Source organism: Leptonotus elevatus, chromosome 13 (genome assembly GCF_054856555.1).
Source record: "Leptonotus elevatus isolate MCC_2025b chromosome 13, RoL_Lele_1.0, whole genome shotgun sequence".
Taxonomy (NCBI): Eukaryota; Metazoa; Chordata; class Actinopteri; order Syngnathiformes; family Syngnathidae; genus Leptonotus; species Leptonotus elevatus.
Genome location: NC_141251.1, coordinates 22,436,330 through 22,456,257, shown reverse-complemented (window position 1 = coordinate 22,456,257; position 19,928 = coordinate 22,436,330). Strand labels below are relative to the sequence as shown.

General features: G+C 41.8%; 3 protein-coding genes across 4 annotated transcripts in view; 1 reads left to right on the top strand and 2 right to left on the bottom strand.

Annotated features, from left to right (window-relative positions):
• Positions 1-631: 631 nt before the first annotated feature.
• On the bottom strand, positions 632-3,387 carry ciao2b (cytosolic iron-sulfur assembly component 2B). Its single transcript, XM_086092419.1, has 5 exons — positions 2,984-3,387; positions 2,292-2,371; positions 1,442-1,567; positions 1,170-1,215; positions 632-1,098 (listed from the first exon to the last, which is right to left on the bottom strand). The coding sequence occupies exons 1-5, from the start codon at positions 3,108-3,110 to the stop codon at positions 998-1,000; spliced, it is 480 nt and encodes a 159-aa protein (XP_085948545.1). The 5' UTR covers positions 3,111-3,387; the 3' UTR covers positions 632-997.
• Positions 3,388-3,524: 137 nt separating this feature from the next.
• Positions 3,525-13,158, bottom strand: LOC147164210 (galectin-related protein B-like). Its single transcript, XM_086092418.1, has 6 exons — positions 12,274-13,158; positions 11,950-12,033; positions 11,244-11,332; positions 9,386-9,572; positions 7,213-7,390; positions 3,525-5,351 (listed from the first exon to the last, which is right to left on the bottom strand). Exons 1-5 carry the CDS (start codon positions 12,316-12,318, stop codon positions 7,247-7,249), a joined length of 549 nt encoding a protein of 182 aa, XP_085948544.1. The 5' UTR covers positions 12,319-13,158; the 3' UTR covers positions 3,525-5,351; positions 7,213-7,246.
• Positions 11,993-19,928, top strand: part of abch1 (ATP-binding cassette, sub-family H, member 1) — a 28,453-nt gene continuing 20,517 nt past the window's right edge. Inside the window, exons 1-3 of one of the 2 annotated variants that reach the window (XM_086092415.1) lie at positions 11,993-12,142; positions 14,172-14,298; positions 16,623-16,768. In XM_086092415.1, the coding sequence (XP_085948541.1) occupies positions 14,209-14,298; positions 16,623-16,768 (236 nt within the window). In that variant the 5' untranslated portion in view covers positions 11,993-12,142; positions 14,172-14,208. Of the gene's footprint in view, positions 12,143-14,170; positions 14,299-14,444; positions 14,547-16,622; positions 16,769-19,928 lie in introns of those variants that run through there. The other variant, XM_086092416.1, reaches the window with a different exon arrangement.

Sequence of the window (19,928 nt, the reverse complement as noted above, 5' to 3'; positions counted from 1 at the left end):
TGTTTTAGAAACAAATCTCAATTCATTTTATAGGGTATTGGAGGAAAGAATTCCACCTACTGTACTATACAAATAATGTCTTGAAAATTCCAAAGTAAATGGCACTAAATGTCCTTATGGGATGATTTGAGGAGGCTGAGAGCTTTTGGTGTTCAGTGGACACTCCTGAAGAATTTTTGGGGTAAAGAAATCACACAGTGGTTGACAGGAGGATTATGGTCAATATTTCCTGTAAGTGCAGTGTTGATGTTCAAACTGTGCATAATCTTAGTGTCAGTGGCTGAAAATAATATTATATTTTTAGGAATAATAATTTTATGAACACATGCCTACTGTTTTTATTTAATATTATCCATTGTGGTACTACATGGATAAGTGAGTACTGTACCTTTATTATTGTTATTTTATTTTTTTTAAGTTTATCCTTTAAAAAAAAGTTTGAGAACCATTGCTTTAAGAGTTACAGAAGATGGTGGAGAAGCTACGAATGTCTTACAAAATTGTCGAGAATGGTTTAAATGGCGTCACATGGCGTTAAATAACTGTGGAACGTTCACAGTGGGGTTACATAATCCCTCTGCTGTCTTTTAAAACGTTTTGTGTTATGAAGGAATTGACTGAGTTACATCACTCATGCTGCAGAATAATCTCTTTATTTTATCTTTTTTTATGCAGGTTATAAGGAAAAAATAATAATACTTTGACACACATTAGATACATTTGCACCCCCAGTTACTCCCTGTACTCCCAAACATTTCTTGGGGTGGAAATGCCTGGAAAACATTTTTTTTTAACCAATAACAATTTATTTTATTCTTAGAAAATGTCTTTGTTGTATTAGCCATCATTATATTGTGCAAGTGTACCTAATGAAGTGCTGGTAAGTGTGTGGTTCACACAGTTACACACACATTCTCACATTTGCCTTGCCTGTGCCGCGTATTTAACAACCTCAGGTAAGGCTCCAGTGATGTCGGTGGAACTACAAAACATGTCCTCAGACGCTCCTGGTGGACAAACACTGGTTGACCACCTCCAGCAGCGACGAGTTCTCTAGGGCGGCCGCCACCCGCTCTTTGTCGGCCAGCTGCTTGTTGACTGTGACCAACACAAGAAATTCAAAAACTTGCACTCGAGGATGTGAGTGGGACAACATAAATGCATTCTACCTGCTTCCTCTGAGGCATGCGTCCCAGGGGTGATGTGTACGTCAATCTGGAGGTGGACACAAACACACAGTTAATATAAAAAGTCTACAGACAATTGTTCAAATAACATTTTTTTGTGATATAAAAATTTTTGACCAAGATAAATCTTTTTAAAAATTCCTAACTTTCATCATTAAGGTCACCTTATTTGTGGAGAAAGTGAAGCACTTTCTGAACGTATGTAACGCTAATGCAAAAAAAGTGGTCGGAATGAACAGGAGCAAGCAAGGCACCTTGAACCGGTCGGGTAGCGAGCGCAGCAGCTTGACTTTGATTGACAGGCCGATGAGCGTGGCCATGCTGCAGTGGGGGATGGTGGGCGTGAACTTCACATCCACATTGCTGTCGGCATCATTCACCTGCACACAAAAATAAACCATCCATCCATTTTCTTAACCGCTTTTCCTCACAAGGGTCGCGGGGGGCGCTGGAGCCTATCCCAGCTGGCTTCGGGCAGTAGGCGGGGTACACCCTGAACTGGTTGCCAGCCAATCGCAGGGCACACAGAGACAAACAACCATCCACACTAACAATCACACCTATGGACAATTTGGAGTGTTCAATTAACCTGCCATGCATGTCTTTAGGATGTGGGAGGAAACTGGAGTCCCCGGAGAAAACCCACGCAAGCAAGGGGAGAACATGCAAACATGCCGAAGCCCGGACTCGATCTCACGTCCTCTGCACTGGGAGGCGGACGTGCTAACCAGTCCGCCACCCGTGCTGCTAAATAAATAAATAAATAAATAAATACAATTAAATAAATAAAAAACAATCTGGAATAAATCCACAGAAATCCAAATCTATCCTTAGTAGGGTTGAACATTTCCAGGAATTTGGAAGGGTAACATGAGGGTCAATGGAATTTTGCAAAATTGTATGTTTGCCAAAATATATTTTTTCTAAATGTTGATGAGTAGAGCAATATATCCCAATATTTTGCAAATATTGTGTAGATAAAGTCAACTCCTAACCAGCTATTTTTATAACTCTAAAGCTTAATAAACAATGCAAAAAAAGTATTTCATCCATCTAAAAACAGTACGACAATGTTTAAAATGGACTATACAAGAAAGAACCTACTTTGACTCTGACTTGCTCCACCACGTTGAGCTCCTCCAGAGAGAGAGGATGTTCCGGATCATTGATGGATCTGATCAGATGTTGCATCAGTTAAAGACAATTGCTCATCCTAATCCATCTATCATAATATATCATATTTATCCTTAAGTGTGACTTCAAATAATACAATTTGTTGCTAAAGCAATGGACAAAGCACGTGCACATGTTGATTACGTTAGGAAAATAAATAAATATATCACAAGCACCACATATTTTTCTAAAAGGCAAGTGTCTACTTAAACCAAATAAGTACCGGTACTTAAACACAACAATAAAAATAATAGATGATGATGATGATGATAATACCAACGCTGTACTTTAATTCTAAGAAAGGAAATGGCATATTTTCATAGAATACCGCCACGGTACTTTTTATTCATCCTCAGTTAGGAAAAAATTATAGACACTTTGAACATGTTAGCATTTTTAATTATGTTGGAAAAATATATACTCGTTTGTTTACAAATGCTGCTTTTGCAGAACTGCGACACACTTCCGGGTTTAACGAAAAGCGCCAGATTCTCACACTCTCACGCGCACGCGCACACAAAGCAAAACACAACACTTTCTGTTATGATAGTCAACTATTTAAACAATAACCACAAAACAGTCACTGGTTTTAACTGCATGTGACTGTGATCCAAAAAGGATATCAAAGATTTCCCTGTCATCGATGGGGTCGTGGACGTCTTCGTCCTCGTCGGCAACCGTCTGCAGCCTCTCGCCGGACCGCTCGAATATGACCGGGTTGGCGTTTTCCAACTGGGTCCCGCCGGACATTTTGTAGCGGTACTTTAGCCTCTTTTTTTTTTTAAACAGTGTACCAGACAGCAGCAAGAAATTAACAAAATCTACGTATTATTAAATTGGATGAAATGGGTGTCCCTGTCGTCGGTGGAATGGCTAATGACTAGTTTACCAAAATAACGCGACACACTTCCGGGAACGACGGAAAGTGAAGCGGACCGGTATCAAAAAGCGAAGCAAATAAAAAATAAAAAGGGGGCGGGGGGTTGACGTTTTTGTTGATACCAATGTTTTCCTAAATTAACATTCAATTTAATTATATGAAACTATTTGACTGGATTCAGATTTAGATTAGTTGTAATCCCGATTAGCACATTAAAAAGTATGGATCATGAATGCAGTATAAATAAGATGTTTACTTTAACCCCAAATAAAACAACAGACATGTACCAAGAAGATGAGAAGTTTATTGGTTTTCAATGGAGCATTGTTTTTCTTTTCTTTATGTTTTCCCTTTATTATTATTATTATTATTATTTTACAAAGGCAGCAGAAGGAGAGTAAAGAGCATGTGCCTGGACTGGTCTAAAAACAGCAGCAGAGTAGTTTTAAGTTATTTTGGGGGATACCACACCGCAGAAAACACTGCAGTGAAAAATTATACTTCAGTTGAATTTGTGGATTTAAAAAAACATACACCCAAAAATAAAAAACGCCTGCAGCTTTTCCTAACATATACCAGAACACTTTCATTAGTATTTAAACACTAAGTTGAGTTTATTGCGCACACATTCACACACTGCTGGTTATGCTACAGTAAAAACAAAAAACACAATACTCAGAGGACACATCATGAAGTTTGTGACTCTTTCTAGGAAGTCATAAAACGCCTCAATTAGTCATGTGTACCAAAGACTACGCTCTCTGCTTGTTCCTTAATTCCTCAGTTATTTCAAGAGTTATTTTATAAATATGTACATCTAAAGTCCATTATCACGGACAGAAGTCAAATAAATCAGTGGAAAAACGTGACATCTACTTCACAGATGAAGAGGTGTGAAAATATCTGCTTAAAAAACACACCTGCCTTTTATTTATAGTTACAATCAGGAGGAGAACGTTCACATCTTCACTCTATTAAAGGAATAGTGATATGAGTGACCCGTCTTGTTTTCTGCTTTGACTTGATGAGATAGCAGATAGTGATTTATTTTTTGTTATTGCCACCCTGCGTTTAATTTACAGTCAAACTAAACATTAAACACAGATAAGTTAACAACCACACAGCTCTGCTATAGGAATGTGAACAAATGCCAAACAATGAAAAACATCACACAGGAAAAAACTTTGGAGCAACACATGTAAACAGATAATATAACACTACTGGCAGGCAAATATTTTTCACCCTCCACAAAGAACAGCTAATTTTTACTGCTAAGGAGTTTTGCGTCTCCTCTGCCTGAATGTATATTCTATTTCTGTATTATACTGCCCCCAGGTGGCCATGGCGCATACACCAGGAGGAGAAGAATAATGTCCATTGAATAGAAGCAAAACGTTTAAATTACATTTAATTAGGTAATTCCTGAATGTTTATATAAAGTACAACATTGTAGAGTGCTATTTTTCATATTAAAAAACATAGTTGTTTTTTTGGGAGGAGGCATTTCAAATGAACTCATCATATTCCAAGGTACCAATTGGTTGACATTAATGCTTAAGTGAAGAACTATACAAAAAAAAAAAAAGTACCAGTTTGCATCTTACGATCACGTTTGGAGTACAAAAATGTGAAAAGATGACATTTAAAAGTTGCAGACGTGGAAAACCAGGACAAATTAACAATCTGTAGTTAGCAAGGTTAAGATTAAGATAACTGTGTAAACACCCTTCTCCGCTATGGGATAGAAACACTCATTTTGTCATTCAGTATCAATTAAACGCTTTGATCGGGTCCTAATTTACAAAAAAAAGTCTTCAAGTTGTTTAAAGTGTATCAGTACCAAAAAACACCACAAGAAAAACTCCCTGTTTACACACTTTTCTCCCCAAAGTCCACAACAAACACGTTACAATTATTTATGCAGGCCTTTGTTTCCCTACACGAGTTGAACGTGCTTGTTAAAATGGTTGAAAGCAAAACGTTTTATTACAGTAGTGTACTGTAAGCCTGCAATACTGTAGAATGCCATGCACAGTCGGCGCACACAGAGCACGTTTTGTTCTGCTGCTGCAGTAATGATGCAACAGGCTGAACCCGAGTTTCCTGTTTGCCTAAAAGAAGAAGAAGAAAAAGCTACAACCAGGCAGTGTGAGCATAGGAAGCTGGAGAGGAAAAACAAGAAAAGTCTAATTTTGGGTTTAAAGTTTTTTACATTCTTGCATTCTTGTTTGTCTCCATTTGTAAATACTTGTATTTTATGCAAAATTGATGACTTTTTATTTTACATTATTTGTTGGAGTAAAGTTACTTGGCACTTACTTTAAATCTTTTGATCCTTTTTGTTAATCAAACCGAACCTAAACTGGCCAATTAAAAGCATGTAGAATGCATTTGTCATATTACAGCCTTGTTCCAAAATTGGATAAATCCAATTCTACCTAATGACAACACGAAAAAAAGAATAAAACTGACTTTAAACTCAATTCTCTGAGATACCTGAACAAACCATACATTCAAAACATGACTCCAATCTGATTTTGCTTCAAGCTAAAACCAAAACCAAAACCAAACCATCACCTCAAAGCGCTGACGAGTCAATAATTTGCACCTCAAATAATGTAGAAGAACAACACTCCAGGTTATGATAAATTATTCTTATTCCCGTGAAGCCTGCTTGCCCATTGTATAAAAAAATATGTGTCTAAAGAGGGAGAAAAAAAATGCTATTTTTAATCCAAAATGTCCACCAGTCAGAAATGTACTTCCTGTTTGTTTTCCTCGTCCCACGATAGATCCTCATCAATTTAGACTATTTAGGTCAAGTGTTGCCATGACAACCAGTGTTGAGAACCCAGAGGGACGCCAGGAAAGGAAGACGTTGCTGGAATATGCGACTCACCTTCACAACGCAACTTTAAGTGCAATAAAATCTTAACTGGGATTTACTCTCACAGTAAAACATGTTGATTCCCTTGTCAGAGTGGATTCCCTGACTTGTGAGAAAAAAACAATAAAAAAGGTCAAATTAGTTATGCTTGTGAATTGGATAAGCAAAAGTGTTTTCTAACCTACAGTGTTAAAATATTGTTTTAAGAATATAGCAACTGTAAATACTGTGAGCTTCAAAAAAAAATTAAATTAATTTAAAATTTAAAAAATGGCAAGTATATACATTGTGAAGTTGACATTTTTTTTGTAATTTTATTTTATTTATGTTTTAAATTAAATTTAAAAAGAAATATGGAAATGGCTAGTAGAGATGCTGTCAGCTTTATTTTGTATTTTATTGAAATTATTTTAATGAATTAAAAGAAATATGTAAATGACGAGAGATGCTGTAAACTTTAAATTATTCGATTTATATTTTAATTTAAAAAAAGTTTTTTAATTAAGCTGAAACTTAAATAAGCTTTCATTTTGTTTAATTAAATTGGAGAAAATGCAAGCAGTCCTAAAAAATTAACATGTCAAGAAACACTCACGCATTTACATTTTTAATATAATATTTTGACTATGTTTTTCAAATTAAATTTAAAAAATAGCTTTTTGATTTTTAAAAAGGTTTTAAATTGAATGGAAATAGAAAGAAACATTTTCTAAATGTATAATGTAAGGTTTAAACTTATGTGATTAACATTTCATTGCAACTGTAAGAAAGTGGAAATGATACTTTGAGTGTTACATTTAAAAATATTGTAATTCTAATCTTTTTAGTAAAATAAAAAATGAATTGCATTTATTTTGAAATAATGTAAATAGAGATGTTTAGTGACCTGACTAAACTAAAACCTGAGAAATGAATAATTGAGAAGGGAAAAAGGGAAAGGGAAAAACACACATTTAAAGAAGAATAAGAAGCGGAGGCACCTTGTTACATGTGAATGGCGGCGCATATGTGTGTGAGTGTGAGTGTGTGTGTGTGTGCGTGTGTGTGTGTGTACGTGCTCAAGTCCTTAATGCACACACACTCACCCTGCCGAGCTTTGTGTGCTGCACGTGTGCGTGGCTAGCCCAGCTTGGTGATCTGTAGGTCTCCGTCTATTCGCACCGTGTCGATGGAAGCCAAAGATTTTACTTTGTGGTAAAAGTCAAAGAGCTGATGTCCATCCACAAATATCCGGAACCTTTGGTGTTCGCAGTGAATCTCCACCTGGAAGTGGAGACACACTTGTGTCAAATGCAACACTCAACTTTGGTAACCATAACAGTGTCGGAATGCAAGCCATTGGGAACTGGAAGTGTGGAAAATGTGTTGAAATCTTGCCACCAACTGTGTTTGAACTGGTTCAGGGTAACATGCTGACCGGGTTGAAGTCTCGCAAAGAAAACAAAACAACCTAAAACGTGCAAACATTTTGCTTGTTTGAGCACAAGCAAGAAAACAAAGCGTGTCACATGTCCAAACGCATGTCGTTGCAGTGATGAGGAAACATGTCAGCCTTAATCTGCAGCTGGATGCTCTTACATAAGCAGTGACATAGCGGTAGCTTCGGATTCAATCTGCCAGAGAGGTATTTCTAATATTTTGGCCTCATTTTGGATACAGAATTACTAGAGCAGAAATGTGTGGACCTGAGTTCACATGGCATACATTTACTACACATGTTATCTACAGTGGCTGTCATGCAGAAACAACAGTGTGTATCTGCATGGATGTGGACTTTCCTGTTTGCTTGTTAGTTGCACAGTGCTGGATCATTATTCCACAACAAACAAGCAGTGAACGCCAGTACATATCAGACTTTTTGCGAGATTAAATCTTGTATGGAATTAAATGCTTCATTATCACCAGTGTAAAAAATATGACAATGTCACAGCTGTAGCAATATCAGTTGTTTTTCACAGAGGATAAGGAATCTATGCTTGAAATAATTTTTGTATTGCACCCGGGGATTAGTATATTTGCGTATTTTTTTCTATTGTTTTATTTTTCAATATTTTCTCATACTGTATTTGGGATTTTTCCTGCTTTATCCGGTATCCCCCCCCCCCCCTGTCCCCACCACCCAACCTCCCCCCACTATTTCCTCCAATTAGGCATGGAAAACGTTGAATGTTTATCAGCGGGGTTTTTTTTGTAAAGGAAAGAATATAATCTTTTTTCTCCTTCTTTTTTTTTTTTTTAATCAAGAGGTCACTCAGGCTACGGTGCCGCACTGTGACAATGATGCTAGTTTAGCCGGTCAGCTTTGTTTTGTATTATGTGTTAGCAGTGTTTCCCACACCATGTTAATACTTGGGCGGATCACCCAAGTAAACTGGCCATCACCCAAGAAGTTTTCAAGAAAATTTTATAAAAATATATAAAAAAATAAAATAAAAACCGTGTCGAGTGTCATGTGTGCATTGTATACGTGAAGAAAGGAAAATGCCGTTTCATTTTTCGGCTAGTAGCTTCAAGTAAAAGCTGCGTCTTCTGTTCCAACTCAAATGCAAAAATGTTAGTGAATTTCTGTGTGAAAATGGCTAGTAAACATGTGGTTAAGTTAGGTAGATAACTGACGAAAACAAGGAGCATCAGTTACAATCTACAAAATGAACAGGATTTTTGCAATAAACCCTGAAGGACAGCAGTTTACAAGACAGCTGGACATGTGTGGACACGACAGAACAGGTCCAAGTTCTACATAAGTCCAGTTGTTCCGCCGGGAGTGCAATTATTGTGTTGGACAAAACCGTGACATGTTTTATCACTGTCATCAAGATGCAGTTTGTTTTATGGAAGGAAAACAAGGACAAGCACTTATTGTCAACAGGCGAGCTTCAAACACAACATATGAATCGCTACTTCAGCATGTCTGAAAATGCACCAATTTTGGCAAGCGCATGTATCCTTATGGCAATTAATGTAATTTAGGGCTATGAAACACGGCCCCTTCAAAATTCACTCAGTGGCGCCCCCTGGAAAGTCGGACAAAAATTAACCTGAGACCTGTTTCATCGATCAACATAAGTGGACATGTCTAACAGTAAAGGACAAATGCCCAAAATCCAACAGGAAGTCGGCCATTTTTGTACTTGAGCAAACTCTTACCTGGGAATTTGACCAAACAATCCCCAGTCAGAAGATTGTATCCTAGTGATAAACATTCACTATATGTTTGGCGGAGTCAATTTGTGATGAATGAATTATTATTTTTTTCACCCTAAAAGGTTGATCCGGGATGAAGGGAAAGTAGACGGTGGAGGCCTCCTCCTCGGTCCACTTGCCGGCCACGCGGGCCCTGCGCAGAAACTGTCGATCCGAGAAGCGGGCGGTGAGTTTGAGAGCCACGTCGGACGCCGCCTCCTCCTTGTCTTTATCCCGGCCGCAGGTCAGGCTCACGTCAAAGCTGAAAAGTTAAAGGGGAGGGAGGCGAGTCAACACAGGGGTTGCCAGATGTTTCAGTCTGAAGGCTAATCTGGGATGATGGTACGAATGAATCATAATCCCCGCTGCTCGTTTGGGCGAGCATCCGTCACCCAGCGGCTTGGTGTGTAGACATGCAGAAAACTGACACTAACAACCTTGAGAGGCGACATGGACAAAAGTATTGGGACACCTCAATGTGACAGGGAAGTCTGGAAAAGTCCTGCGAGTGTTCCAATCAAATGTAAACATGAAAAACATTATGTAGCTGACCACAATAAGCACGTATTAGATATGCTATATGTTGCTGTATTATGTAGCTGACCACAATATGCAAGTATTGGATATGTTATATGTTGCTGTACACTATGAAAAGAACATGATCTTATTAAGGTGTCTCTATTTTCTACATTTTCACCAATAGTGAGTAGATCGAAACTGTAACATGAGATAAACGTGGGAGAAACGTTGAGAATAACTAAAGTCCAGTAGTCCAACTATTTATTGATGACTTTATTGATCAAAGATATGTGTGTCCCAATACTTTATTCCAGTCGTAAAACAAAATTTTGCTATGGATGTGGCCAGCTGCAGTGAGCAATGAAGTCACCACGGGGCGGGCGGGGAGGGTGAGTTCCACGTTGAACTTTCCATGTTGGGTCAAGTCACACCCAGACAAGTCCCCGTTCTTTTTTTCCCATCCTCGTACTGGAGAGGGAACGCCCTGACATACTTACAAAAGTCGTCATTCACCTTCATGTGGCGCCCACAGCAGTAATTATTCATTAGATTGGCGGTAGGAGAGTGAGGGGAGTGGTTCAACAAGTCTGGCCGTCCTCTAGAACAAAATATTTATTTCCTTAAATCAGTGGTGGGCAACATAAGGTTTGTGTGCTTTCTACAGCCCTGCCAGAGCAGTTTATCCGGTTTAAAAATACATTGAGGAATATCCATCCATCCATCCATCCCTTTTCTTACCGCTTATTCCTCACTAGGGTCACGGAGGTGCTGGAGCCTATCCCAGCTGGCTTCGGGCAGTAGGCGAGGTACACCCTGAACTAGTTGCCAGCCAATCACAGGGCACACAGAGACGAACAACCATTCATACTCACAATCACACCTAGGGACAATTTTAGAGTGTTCAATTAACCTGACATGCATGTCTTTGGAATGTGGGAGGAAACCGGATTGCCCGGAGAAAACCCACACAGGCACATTGAGGAATAGTTATTCCCAAAAAATTCCCCAAAATGCAGCTCAAAATTGCTCATATGTAATATCTGTATATGCCTGTACTGATCCATGGGCTATTTGGCTATTTTAGGTAAAACAACAAATGTCTTTGGACAGTCTCTGAAAGAGAAAAAGATCACATGATGAGATGGAAGAGGAAGTGCCTAAAACTGCAAATTGCAACCACATACTGGCTGCGTAGTTGGAAAAACCACTCCTGTCCCAATACCCACCCTGTGTTGCGCACACTCTCATGGCCAGCAATAAGGCACTCTAAAAGTCGGACTTTTTTTTCTCAATCTTCCGCCCTCTCGCCATGATATGCATGCACTCGTGGCATCATCAGAGGATGTAATTTAATCTAATCTCACAAAAAAATTTTTTAAATGTTTTTCCAATAAAAAATAAACAGTAATTTCACCAGTCTGGCTCCAAATCCACAATGCCCATCACGATGATCTTCTTCCCAGGCCTCATGCCACCTCGGATGCGTCCACTGAAGGGCACTGTCTGCACATTAGGGGGGGGGATAAAAAATCTACATTAAGCATTTAAAAATTCAAACTAACAAAACGTACATTTTCAGGGCAGTACGGAGAACTAATCGTTTGTCTCACTGTTCTCAGGTTCTTAGGTCAAATTCCTCTAATTAACTTTGTTTCTTCTCTGCAGAGGAGGGAGGGAGCAAGGCAAGATACTCATAAACAGAAATGCCTTTTTGCTCTGATTAATGTGCATGGTGCTAAAAAAATAAAATAAATCAAAAGTGCCAGCGGGTACTAGTTAGCCCCATGGGCAATATACTGTAAGTAGCACACGGGTCTGTGAAAGTGCTATATACTATATGTGCCCTAGAATTAATAGGGCAACCAGCCCAGGGTGCAACCAGCTTCTTTGTGTCTTTTCCCCTCCCCAAAAAATCATGTGGTTCATTGTACTCTATAAATTGTCCAAAGGTGTGAACGTGCTTGTAAATTACTGTTCATGTGCATAGTGCATGTTTGACAATCTCTTTGTAAGTGACCCAATTTAGCAAGGCTAGTCTCTAGCTCAGGTCGGACCCAAATTCGCCAAACGATATGAAAAATGGATGAATCGATGTACATTTCTTTCCCATTCATTCCTACCAGCAGCCGTGCTAGATCCTCCTTGTCAGGTGAGATGAGGCCGACGTTCCCCAGCGAGTCGTTCAGCTGCTCGTCCTCCACCATCTGCAAAAACAAATATTTTTTTTAACGAATGTAATAAACAAAATAACGGTCCTTGAACGCAATAAGGGAGCGAGCGAGCGGGTCAATCCTCCCAGTGCCGGTGGATCAGGTGAGCCCATGCACCCACGAAAGCCTCGCCTCGCTGCGTGCACAAAGCTGCGGTGCGGGAATCGAACGCATGCACGCACACAAAGCGATTTCAAAAAGCAATCCGCCGCGTAGGGCTGCAAGAATACTCACAATCGCGTCGTTTTCTGCTGCCTGCACCGCCATCTTGAGCCGCATAGGATGCTGTCTGTCCCGGAGGTGGAGGAGGAGGGTAAAGAGGGGGAGGAGGGGGAATTAAGAGCTGCCCTGCCGGCCGGTTTGGGAGCGCAGTGTGTCCGCGTCGTGGCACTCCTTCTGCAGCCAGGAGGCTTCTTCCGGCTTTCTGGCGCGGCCTAGTAGCAATGGTAGCCGAAGGGCATCCCCGCCTCGGGTGGCTGCTGTTTATCTGCTGACGTGTGCTTTTTTCATAATTACACACTCCCCAAGCTTAATCCCCGTCTGTTGGAGAGGGCTAATCACACACTTCACCCAATTACTCAAAATGGGTGTGTGCTTGTGTGTTTTAAACTAACCACAATGTCCATCTTGCAATGTTTAATTGACGATCTTATAGGAAAAAAAACAATGCTTCTTTAATGTCAGATTTATTTCTCCCGTTGTAATTGATTGACAGACCAGCGCCCTTGGCGGACGCGTCTTTTTTTAAATGCACTGCGGCCTCCATGTGGACATCCTATGCCATTACAAGCTAAAAAGTCCAATCTGTTCAAAGCGAACATTTAGCACATTCTACATATTAGTTGTATAAGATAAATGTGTTTGTTGTCATTTTTGCGTTAAGACGCCGGAAAATAAAATTATGTTTCCCTCTTCACAATTTCATGTTGTCTCGTAGTTAATGGGTGGGTGGATGGAGGGATGGATTGATGGCTGTTGCTTTAGAGTAAATGGCTAATTGGCAGCGTTTATACAGTATTCACTACCACTAACTTCTTGTTTAACACGGGTTAATTTTATGTTATGTTACGTTTCATGTGATAATTTTGAATTTCGATTTTTCACACGGGATTTTTTTTACTCAGTATTTTCAGACAAGCTTGTCTTTCGTGTTACGTCATCCCCACGCGACAACTACAGCTCATGCTAGTCATTCATTTCTACAGTACAGTACAGTACAGTACAGTACAGTAGGCTACTGTAGGCCTGCTGCTTTTTCAGCTTTTGGACTTGCATGTTATTTGCAATGAAAAATAAATATTGAATTGAATTGAATTGAATTGACGACCGTGAAACCCCTGGTAGTGATTTGAAGACAAAAACATTAAAACAACACCTCACTTTAAAGCAAATGGTCCTAAACATAAACCTTACCTTGAATATATTAGTAGTTGTTTTACGTAATTGCGAAACAGTATGTTTGATCTTAGATTTTTTTTCTAGGTAATTTCCTGAGGCGAGAACTATAACCCAGTTGCCACTGTCAGGTAAAATTTGACATTGATTGTTGTGACCGGCTGTACCCAATTACACTGGTACACCAGTAACAACATTAGGTAGGACTACTTCTGCATGGAAACAAGCAGTTTTTCCTAGTTGATCCAACATTTAAAATGCAATTACAACTCAACTTTATAAGGCATGGTCCTAAGTTTTTCCGTTGCTGTTTGTAAACATAACATTCAAAACTGACGCTCTATGATCAAATTAAGTTGCATTTGGGCAATGCAACGCAATGCAAATTGATCCTTTAGACGGTGAAACAATATTGTTTTAGCGTTGCGCGGCTGTTTTAATCACATTTCGAAATCAAAATAATCCTCACAAATCAAATTATAACAATGCTTTTCAATGAGCGGAGAGCGTCCTTTCACCCAAGACCGCCATTTCGATTTCTTGACGTATACGCTCGGAATTGTCCATAACGTCTTTTTCTATAAACGTCAGACAGACTTTCTCACTAAAAGGAATATACGAGTACAGTACATTTACTTTACCTTCACAAATAATAATAATAATAATAAAATAAAAAAACTGAATGTGCGCGCACCCGCGAGCTGCACAGTCCCCCTCGACTTCCCTTCTCTCTCCAGCAGGAGGCTCCGCCGTGCCCGCTTCCTCTTTGCAGCCATGACCATGGTGGAGGAGGCGGCTGTCGGCCGGGAGGATGCGATGATGGCGGCCTGCGCGGCGGCGGACTCCACCGAGATTGGAGACTGGGTAAGGTGCATCATTTATTGAGTTTAATGTGGTTTCGAAAATGGATGAATGGAATTCCTTGCATGTCACCTGTTCGACACCTTGTAGGTGTGTGTGTGTGTGTGTGTGCGTGCTTATTGACCAAACCTGTTCTCCCACTTTCCAAGCATGCCTAATGAGGCCCAGTTGTTAGCAGCGTGCCGCAGTTCATCGCTCCATCTTCATCCCCTTCACGTTTTATCTTTTCCTCGCCATCGTCGCCTTCACATGTAAGTTTTGCCTCCTCTTATCGCATATTCGTGCTGTGTTGTTGCTGCTGTGAGATGGAGTTTTGCTGCCTTGGATGTGATTTAGACGTGTCGGAAGATGTAGGTCGGAGTGGCAGGGGTGAAAGGCAGCAGATTTATTATTATGCAACAACACCAGCCTCACGCTCTCTAATCTCCCTATTGGGAAAATGTTGGATTAATGCTGAAAGAAAAAGTGTTTTTTTTTTTCTTTAAGGTGTGTTTTATTTAATTTTTTAAGATTTGGGAATGCTGTCACAAGTTGTTGTTCACATTGGGGGGAAAGGGCAAAGCTACTTTGACCTGTTTGCATTCTTGTAGGGCTGAACTATTTTGAAAAATAATCTAATTGTGTTTTTTTTCTCTTCTCAATATTGCGATCTAACATGTGATTATATTTTCAAGGTCCTCTTCCTATGCACTTTTTAACACAAAAAAAACCAATAACCTAACCTGCATTAAAAGAAACAGTCAGAATTATTATACATGATAGATTTGTTCTTAAATTTAAGCTTACACTAAAATAAAAGCAAATAAAACATGAGTTAATATTAAAGACTACATCTACTTTAATTAGATTTTAAGTTAGTAAACACGTTCGTTTTTGCAGTTTTGTAAGTGTCGACGTCACAAAATCCTACCAAACAAGTGTTGCTTAAACATTAGTTAATCAGATTACAACAATAATGTAAATAAATCTGTAGCTTTATCATTTCCACTTTTCATCTTTCATCAAACAATGATATGGATATATGTGGACAGTATTTCTTAAACACTTATGTAGACGTATGAATAAATAAATAAATAAATAAATCTACCAAAATAAAGCAGAGCGTTTAAAAACAAAACAAAAAACAAATTGCATTCTGCTAAATTATGATGTCAATTTGAATTTAATTAATTGTTCAGCCCTGCATTCTTGCCAACAAATATCTTATTGGGTGACCTTGCAAGCTAGCTTGTTTCTGGCTGACTTGCAGGATTGTCGCAGTTTTTGCATGTCTGCTGTAAAATGTGTTTAAGAAAGTTAGAGAAGCGAAGTTGGTCAATTTCCAGCCTCTGGGGGTAGTATAGCACCCACCTCTCTTGGCTGACTTGATGGAATGTCGCCGTGTGGCCTATGTCTCCACTGTCAAATCTCTTGAAGTAACTTAAAAATGACCATTTCACATAATTCCATCCTCAAACAATTCTAGAGACACAACCCAAACCAGCAACCGAATCTTCATTTTTGTTTGTGCATTTTCTACACTGTCAATTAGAAATAATGTAGGGATGGAAAATATATATCCATCCATTTTCTTAACCGCTTGTCCTCACAAGGATCACGGGGGGCTGGAGCCTATCCCAGCTGGCTTTGGGAAGTAGGCAGGGTACATCCTGAACTGGTTGCCAGCCAATCACAGGGCACACAGAGACGAACAAACATTTACACTCACAATCACGCCTATGGACAATTTGGAGCGTTCAATTAACCTGCCATGCATGTCTTTGAAATGTGGGAGGAAACCGGAGTACCTGGAGAAAACCCACGCAAGCAAGGGGAGAACATGCAAACTCCACCCAGGAAGACCAAAGCCCGGACTCGATCTCATGTCCTCTGCACTGGGGGGCAGACGTGCTAACCAGTCAGCCACTGTGCCGCCCGGAAAATATATATATATATTTTTTAAATTCAATTAATCGACAAAATAATGGACAGAGTAATTAACACATTCGGTGTCATCTTTCTCCCCCAGTTTGTGTTGACTTTTGTCTCTTCATTCTAGGTTACATCTTGCGTAATAATAAACTTCGTCGCTCATCCCGTATGCTCTCCATTTTGACCTTTGACCCGGTTCTTTGTTGACTTCGTTGTCCACTCTCTGTGTACTTCTTCTGCCATTCCATATCCACGTCCACCCCAATTCATGTCATCCTCACTTTGAAGTAATGAGCTTCATATCCTGCCCTATGGTTGTCATCGCAATTCTCCATGTTGTACCTTTTAGTGCACTAAAGACCAAATAAGCAAAAGCTGAAATTGTGTATGATGATGATCACTGCCCTTGTTTGCAGAAACAAAACAACATGAAGGAGGACCCGGAAGGGTCGCCGCAACCCACGCTGGGAGACGCCGCAATACAATGCCGGGACGTTTGCCGTTCGTATGGAAAACTAAAAGTTCTCAACAACCTCAACCTCACCGTGCCACAGGGACAAATGTGAGTACAGTGACACAAATATTTCGCCATAATCCGTCGGTTCAGAAAGAGAATGTCAATAACTATTTTAAACAGACCATATCCATCCATCCATCCATCCATCCATCCATCCATTTACTACCGCTTATCCAGGGTTGGGTCGTGGGGGCAGCAGCTTCGACAAGCTCCTCTGACGGGATCCCAAGGCGTTCCCAGGGCAGCCAGGAGACATAGTTTCTCCAGCGTGTCCTGGGTCGTCCCCGGGGCCTCCTGCCGGTGGGACATGCCCGGAACAACTTTCCAGGGAGGCATCCAGGAGTCATCCAAACCAGATGCCTAGGCCACCTCAACTGGTTCTTCTCAACGCAAAGGAGCAGCGGCTCTGAGTCCCTCCCGGATGACCGAGCTTCTCACCCTATCTCTAAGGGAGAGCCCGGACACCCTGTGGAGGAAACTTATTTCGGCCGCTTGTATCCGGGATCTTGTTCTTTCGGTTACGACCCACAGCTCGTGACCACAGGTGAGGGTAGGAACGTAGATCAACCGGTAAATCGAAAAGTTTGCATTTTGGCTCAGCTCCTTCACCACAACAGTCCGATACAGAGCCCGCATTGCTGCACCAATCCGCCTGTTGATCTTCTGCTCCTTCCTGCCCTCACTCGTGAACAAGATTCCAAGGTACTTGAATTCCTCCACTTGGAGCAGGATCTCATCCCCGACCCGGAGAGAGCACGCCACCCTTTTTTGATTGAGGACCATGGTCTCAGATTTGAAGGTGCTGATCCTTATCCCAATCGCTTCACACTCGGCTGCGAACCGCTCCTGTGAGAGTTGGAGATCACGGCTTGTTGAAGTCAACAGCACCACATCCTCTGCAAAAAGCAGAGATGCAATGCTGAGGCCACCAAACCGGACCCCCTCAACACTTTGGCTGCACCTAGAAATTCTTTCGATAAAAGTTATGAACAGAATCAGTGACAAAAAGCAGCCTTGGGCGAGTCCGAAGCAACCCCCACAGGACCCCTCTATAGTTGGAGCACACCCTCCGGTCCCTCTACCTAAAAAGGACCACCACCCTTGCACTGTCCCCAATGTCCACGCGATGTTGTAGAGGCGTATCAACCACCACAGCCCCACAACATCCAGAGCCTTTTGGAACTCCGGATGGATCTCATCCACCCACGGGGCCTTGCCACCAAGGAGCTCAGTGACTTTGACCCCAGAGATTGGAGAGCCCACCTCAGAGTCCCCAGACTCTGCTTCCTTAAAGGAAGGCGTGTCGGTGGAATTGAGGAGGTCTTCGAAGTATTTTCCCCACCGATTCATAACGTCTCGAGTCGAGGTCAGCAGCACCCCATCTTCACTATACACAGTGTTAATGGTGCACTGCTTTCCTCTCCTGAGAAACCGGATGGTGGACCAGAATTTCCTCAAAGCGGTCCGGAAGTCGCTTTCCATGGCCTCACCGAACTCCTCCCATGTCTGAGTTTTTGCCTCAGCGACCGCCAAAGCTGCATTCCGCTTTGCCAGCCGGTACTTGCTGCCGCCAAAGTCCCACAGTCCAAAAAGGCCCGATAAGACTCCTTCTTCAGCTTGACGGCATCCCATACCGCTGGTGTCCACCAGCGGGTTCGAGGATTGCCGCCACGACAGGCACCAGCCACCTTACGGCCACAGATCCGATCGTCCGCCTCAACAATGGAGGTGCGGAACATGGTCCACTCGGACTCAATGTCCCTCACCTCCCCCGGGACAAGGGAGAAGTTCTGCCGGAGGTGGGCATTGAAACTTTTTCTGACAGGGCATTCTGCCAGACGTTCCCAGCAAACCCTCACAATACGTTTGGGTTTACCAGGTCTGACTAGCATCTTCCCCCACCATCGGAGCCAACACACCACCAGGTGGTAATCAGCTCTCTCTTCACCGGAGTGTGCAAAACATGCGGCCGCAAATCCGGTGACACGACTAAAAAGTCGATCATACGTACAGGCGCCAAGCCGAGGGGCAATAAGTATGCCCACATCTGCTCTGCACCTCTCACCGTGGGCAACTCCAGAGTGCAAGAGAGTCCAACCCCTCTCGAGAGAATTGGTACCAGAGCCTATGCCGTGTGTGGAAGGGAGTCCGACTAGATATAGTCGGACTCCCCTCCACATTTCTCTGCCTCACACACCAGCTCAGGCTCCTTCCCTGCCAGCGAGGTGATATTCCGTGTCCCAAGAGCTAGCTTTTGTAGCCGGGGATCAGACCGCCAAGGTCCCCACCCTTGGCTTTCGCCCAGCCCACTATGCACCCGACCCCTTTGGCCCCTCTCAACGGTGGTGAGCCCATGGGAAGGGGGGCCCACGTTTCCTCCTCGGGCTGTGCCCGGCCGGACCCCATGGATGCAGGCCTGGCCGCCAACAAGCCCCACCTCCAGGCCTGGCTCCAGAGGAGGGCCCTGGTGATCCGCGTCCGCAAGGGAAACATCTGTCCATTTATTGCACACGTCATAAGTGATCAATGAGCCATGCTTTGCCAAAGCCCCAGACGTCATAGCTCTTAGGATCATTGGGACACACAAACTCCTCCACCACGGTAACAGGTAACAGGCACAACCTGCCAAAGAAACATGAAAAACAATGACCAACAGGCTAGAAAGGCCTGTCGGTACTCACTTATCAGCGCCTAAAGATCTTAGATAAGAAGGGAAGATGCTAGGGAGGGGGATTGAAAAGAAAAAGAAAAAAAGACAAGGCTCGAGCCATGCTGCTAAAGGGGAGCATAGTAAAGGCCTGGAAAAAAAATCTTGCAAATACAGTGGAACCTCGGAGTTTGAACGTCTCTGAACTCGTACAAATCAGACTTCAACCAAAAAATCTGAGTAATAAATGCCTCGGAGATGGAACTCATTTTCGGAGTTTGAACACCCAAGCAAAGCAAGCTAAGCCGAACGTACCTTGAAAACGGGTAGCCAAGTGAAGCCGAGCGAAGCAATGCCGAATTCTCACGTTGCGGTAGTTGAGACGATGCACTGCTCATTTCCAGTCAGATTGTGAATACACCCGGAGGTGCTCCATACTTGCGAGTCCATTTTGATTTTTCCACGACAGTTTTCTTCGCCATGGGCCCAAAGAAAGACAACAGTGCCAGTGGCAGCAAAGAAAAACATACGGTGCTTCAAACCACAGTGGAATTAGGA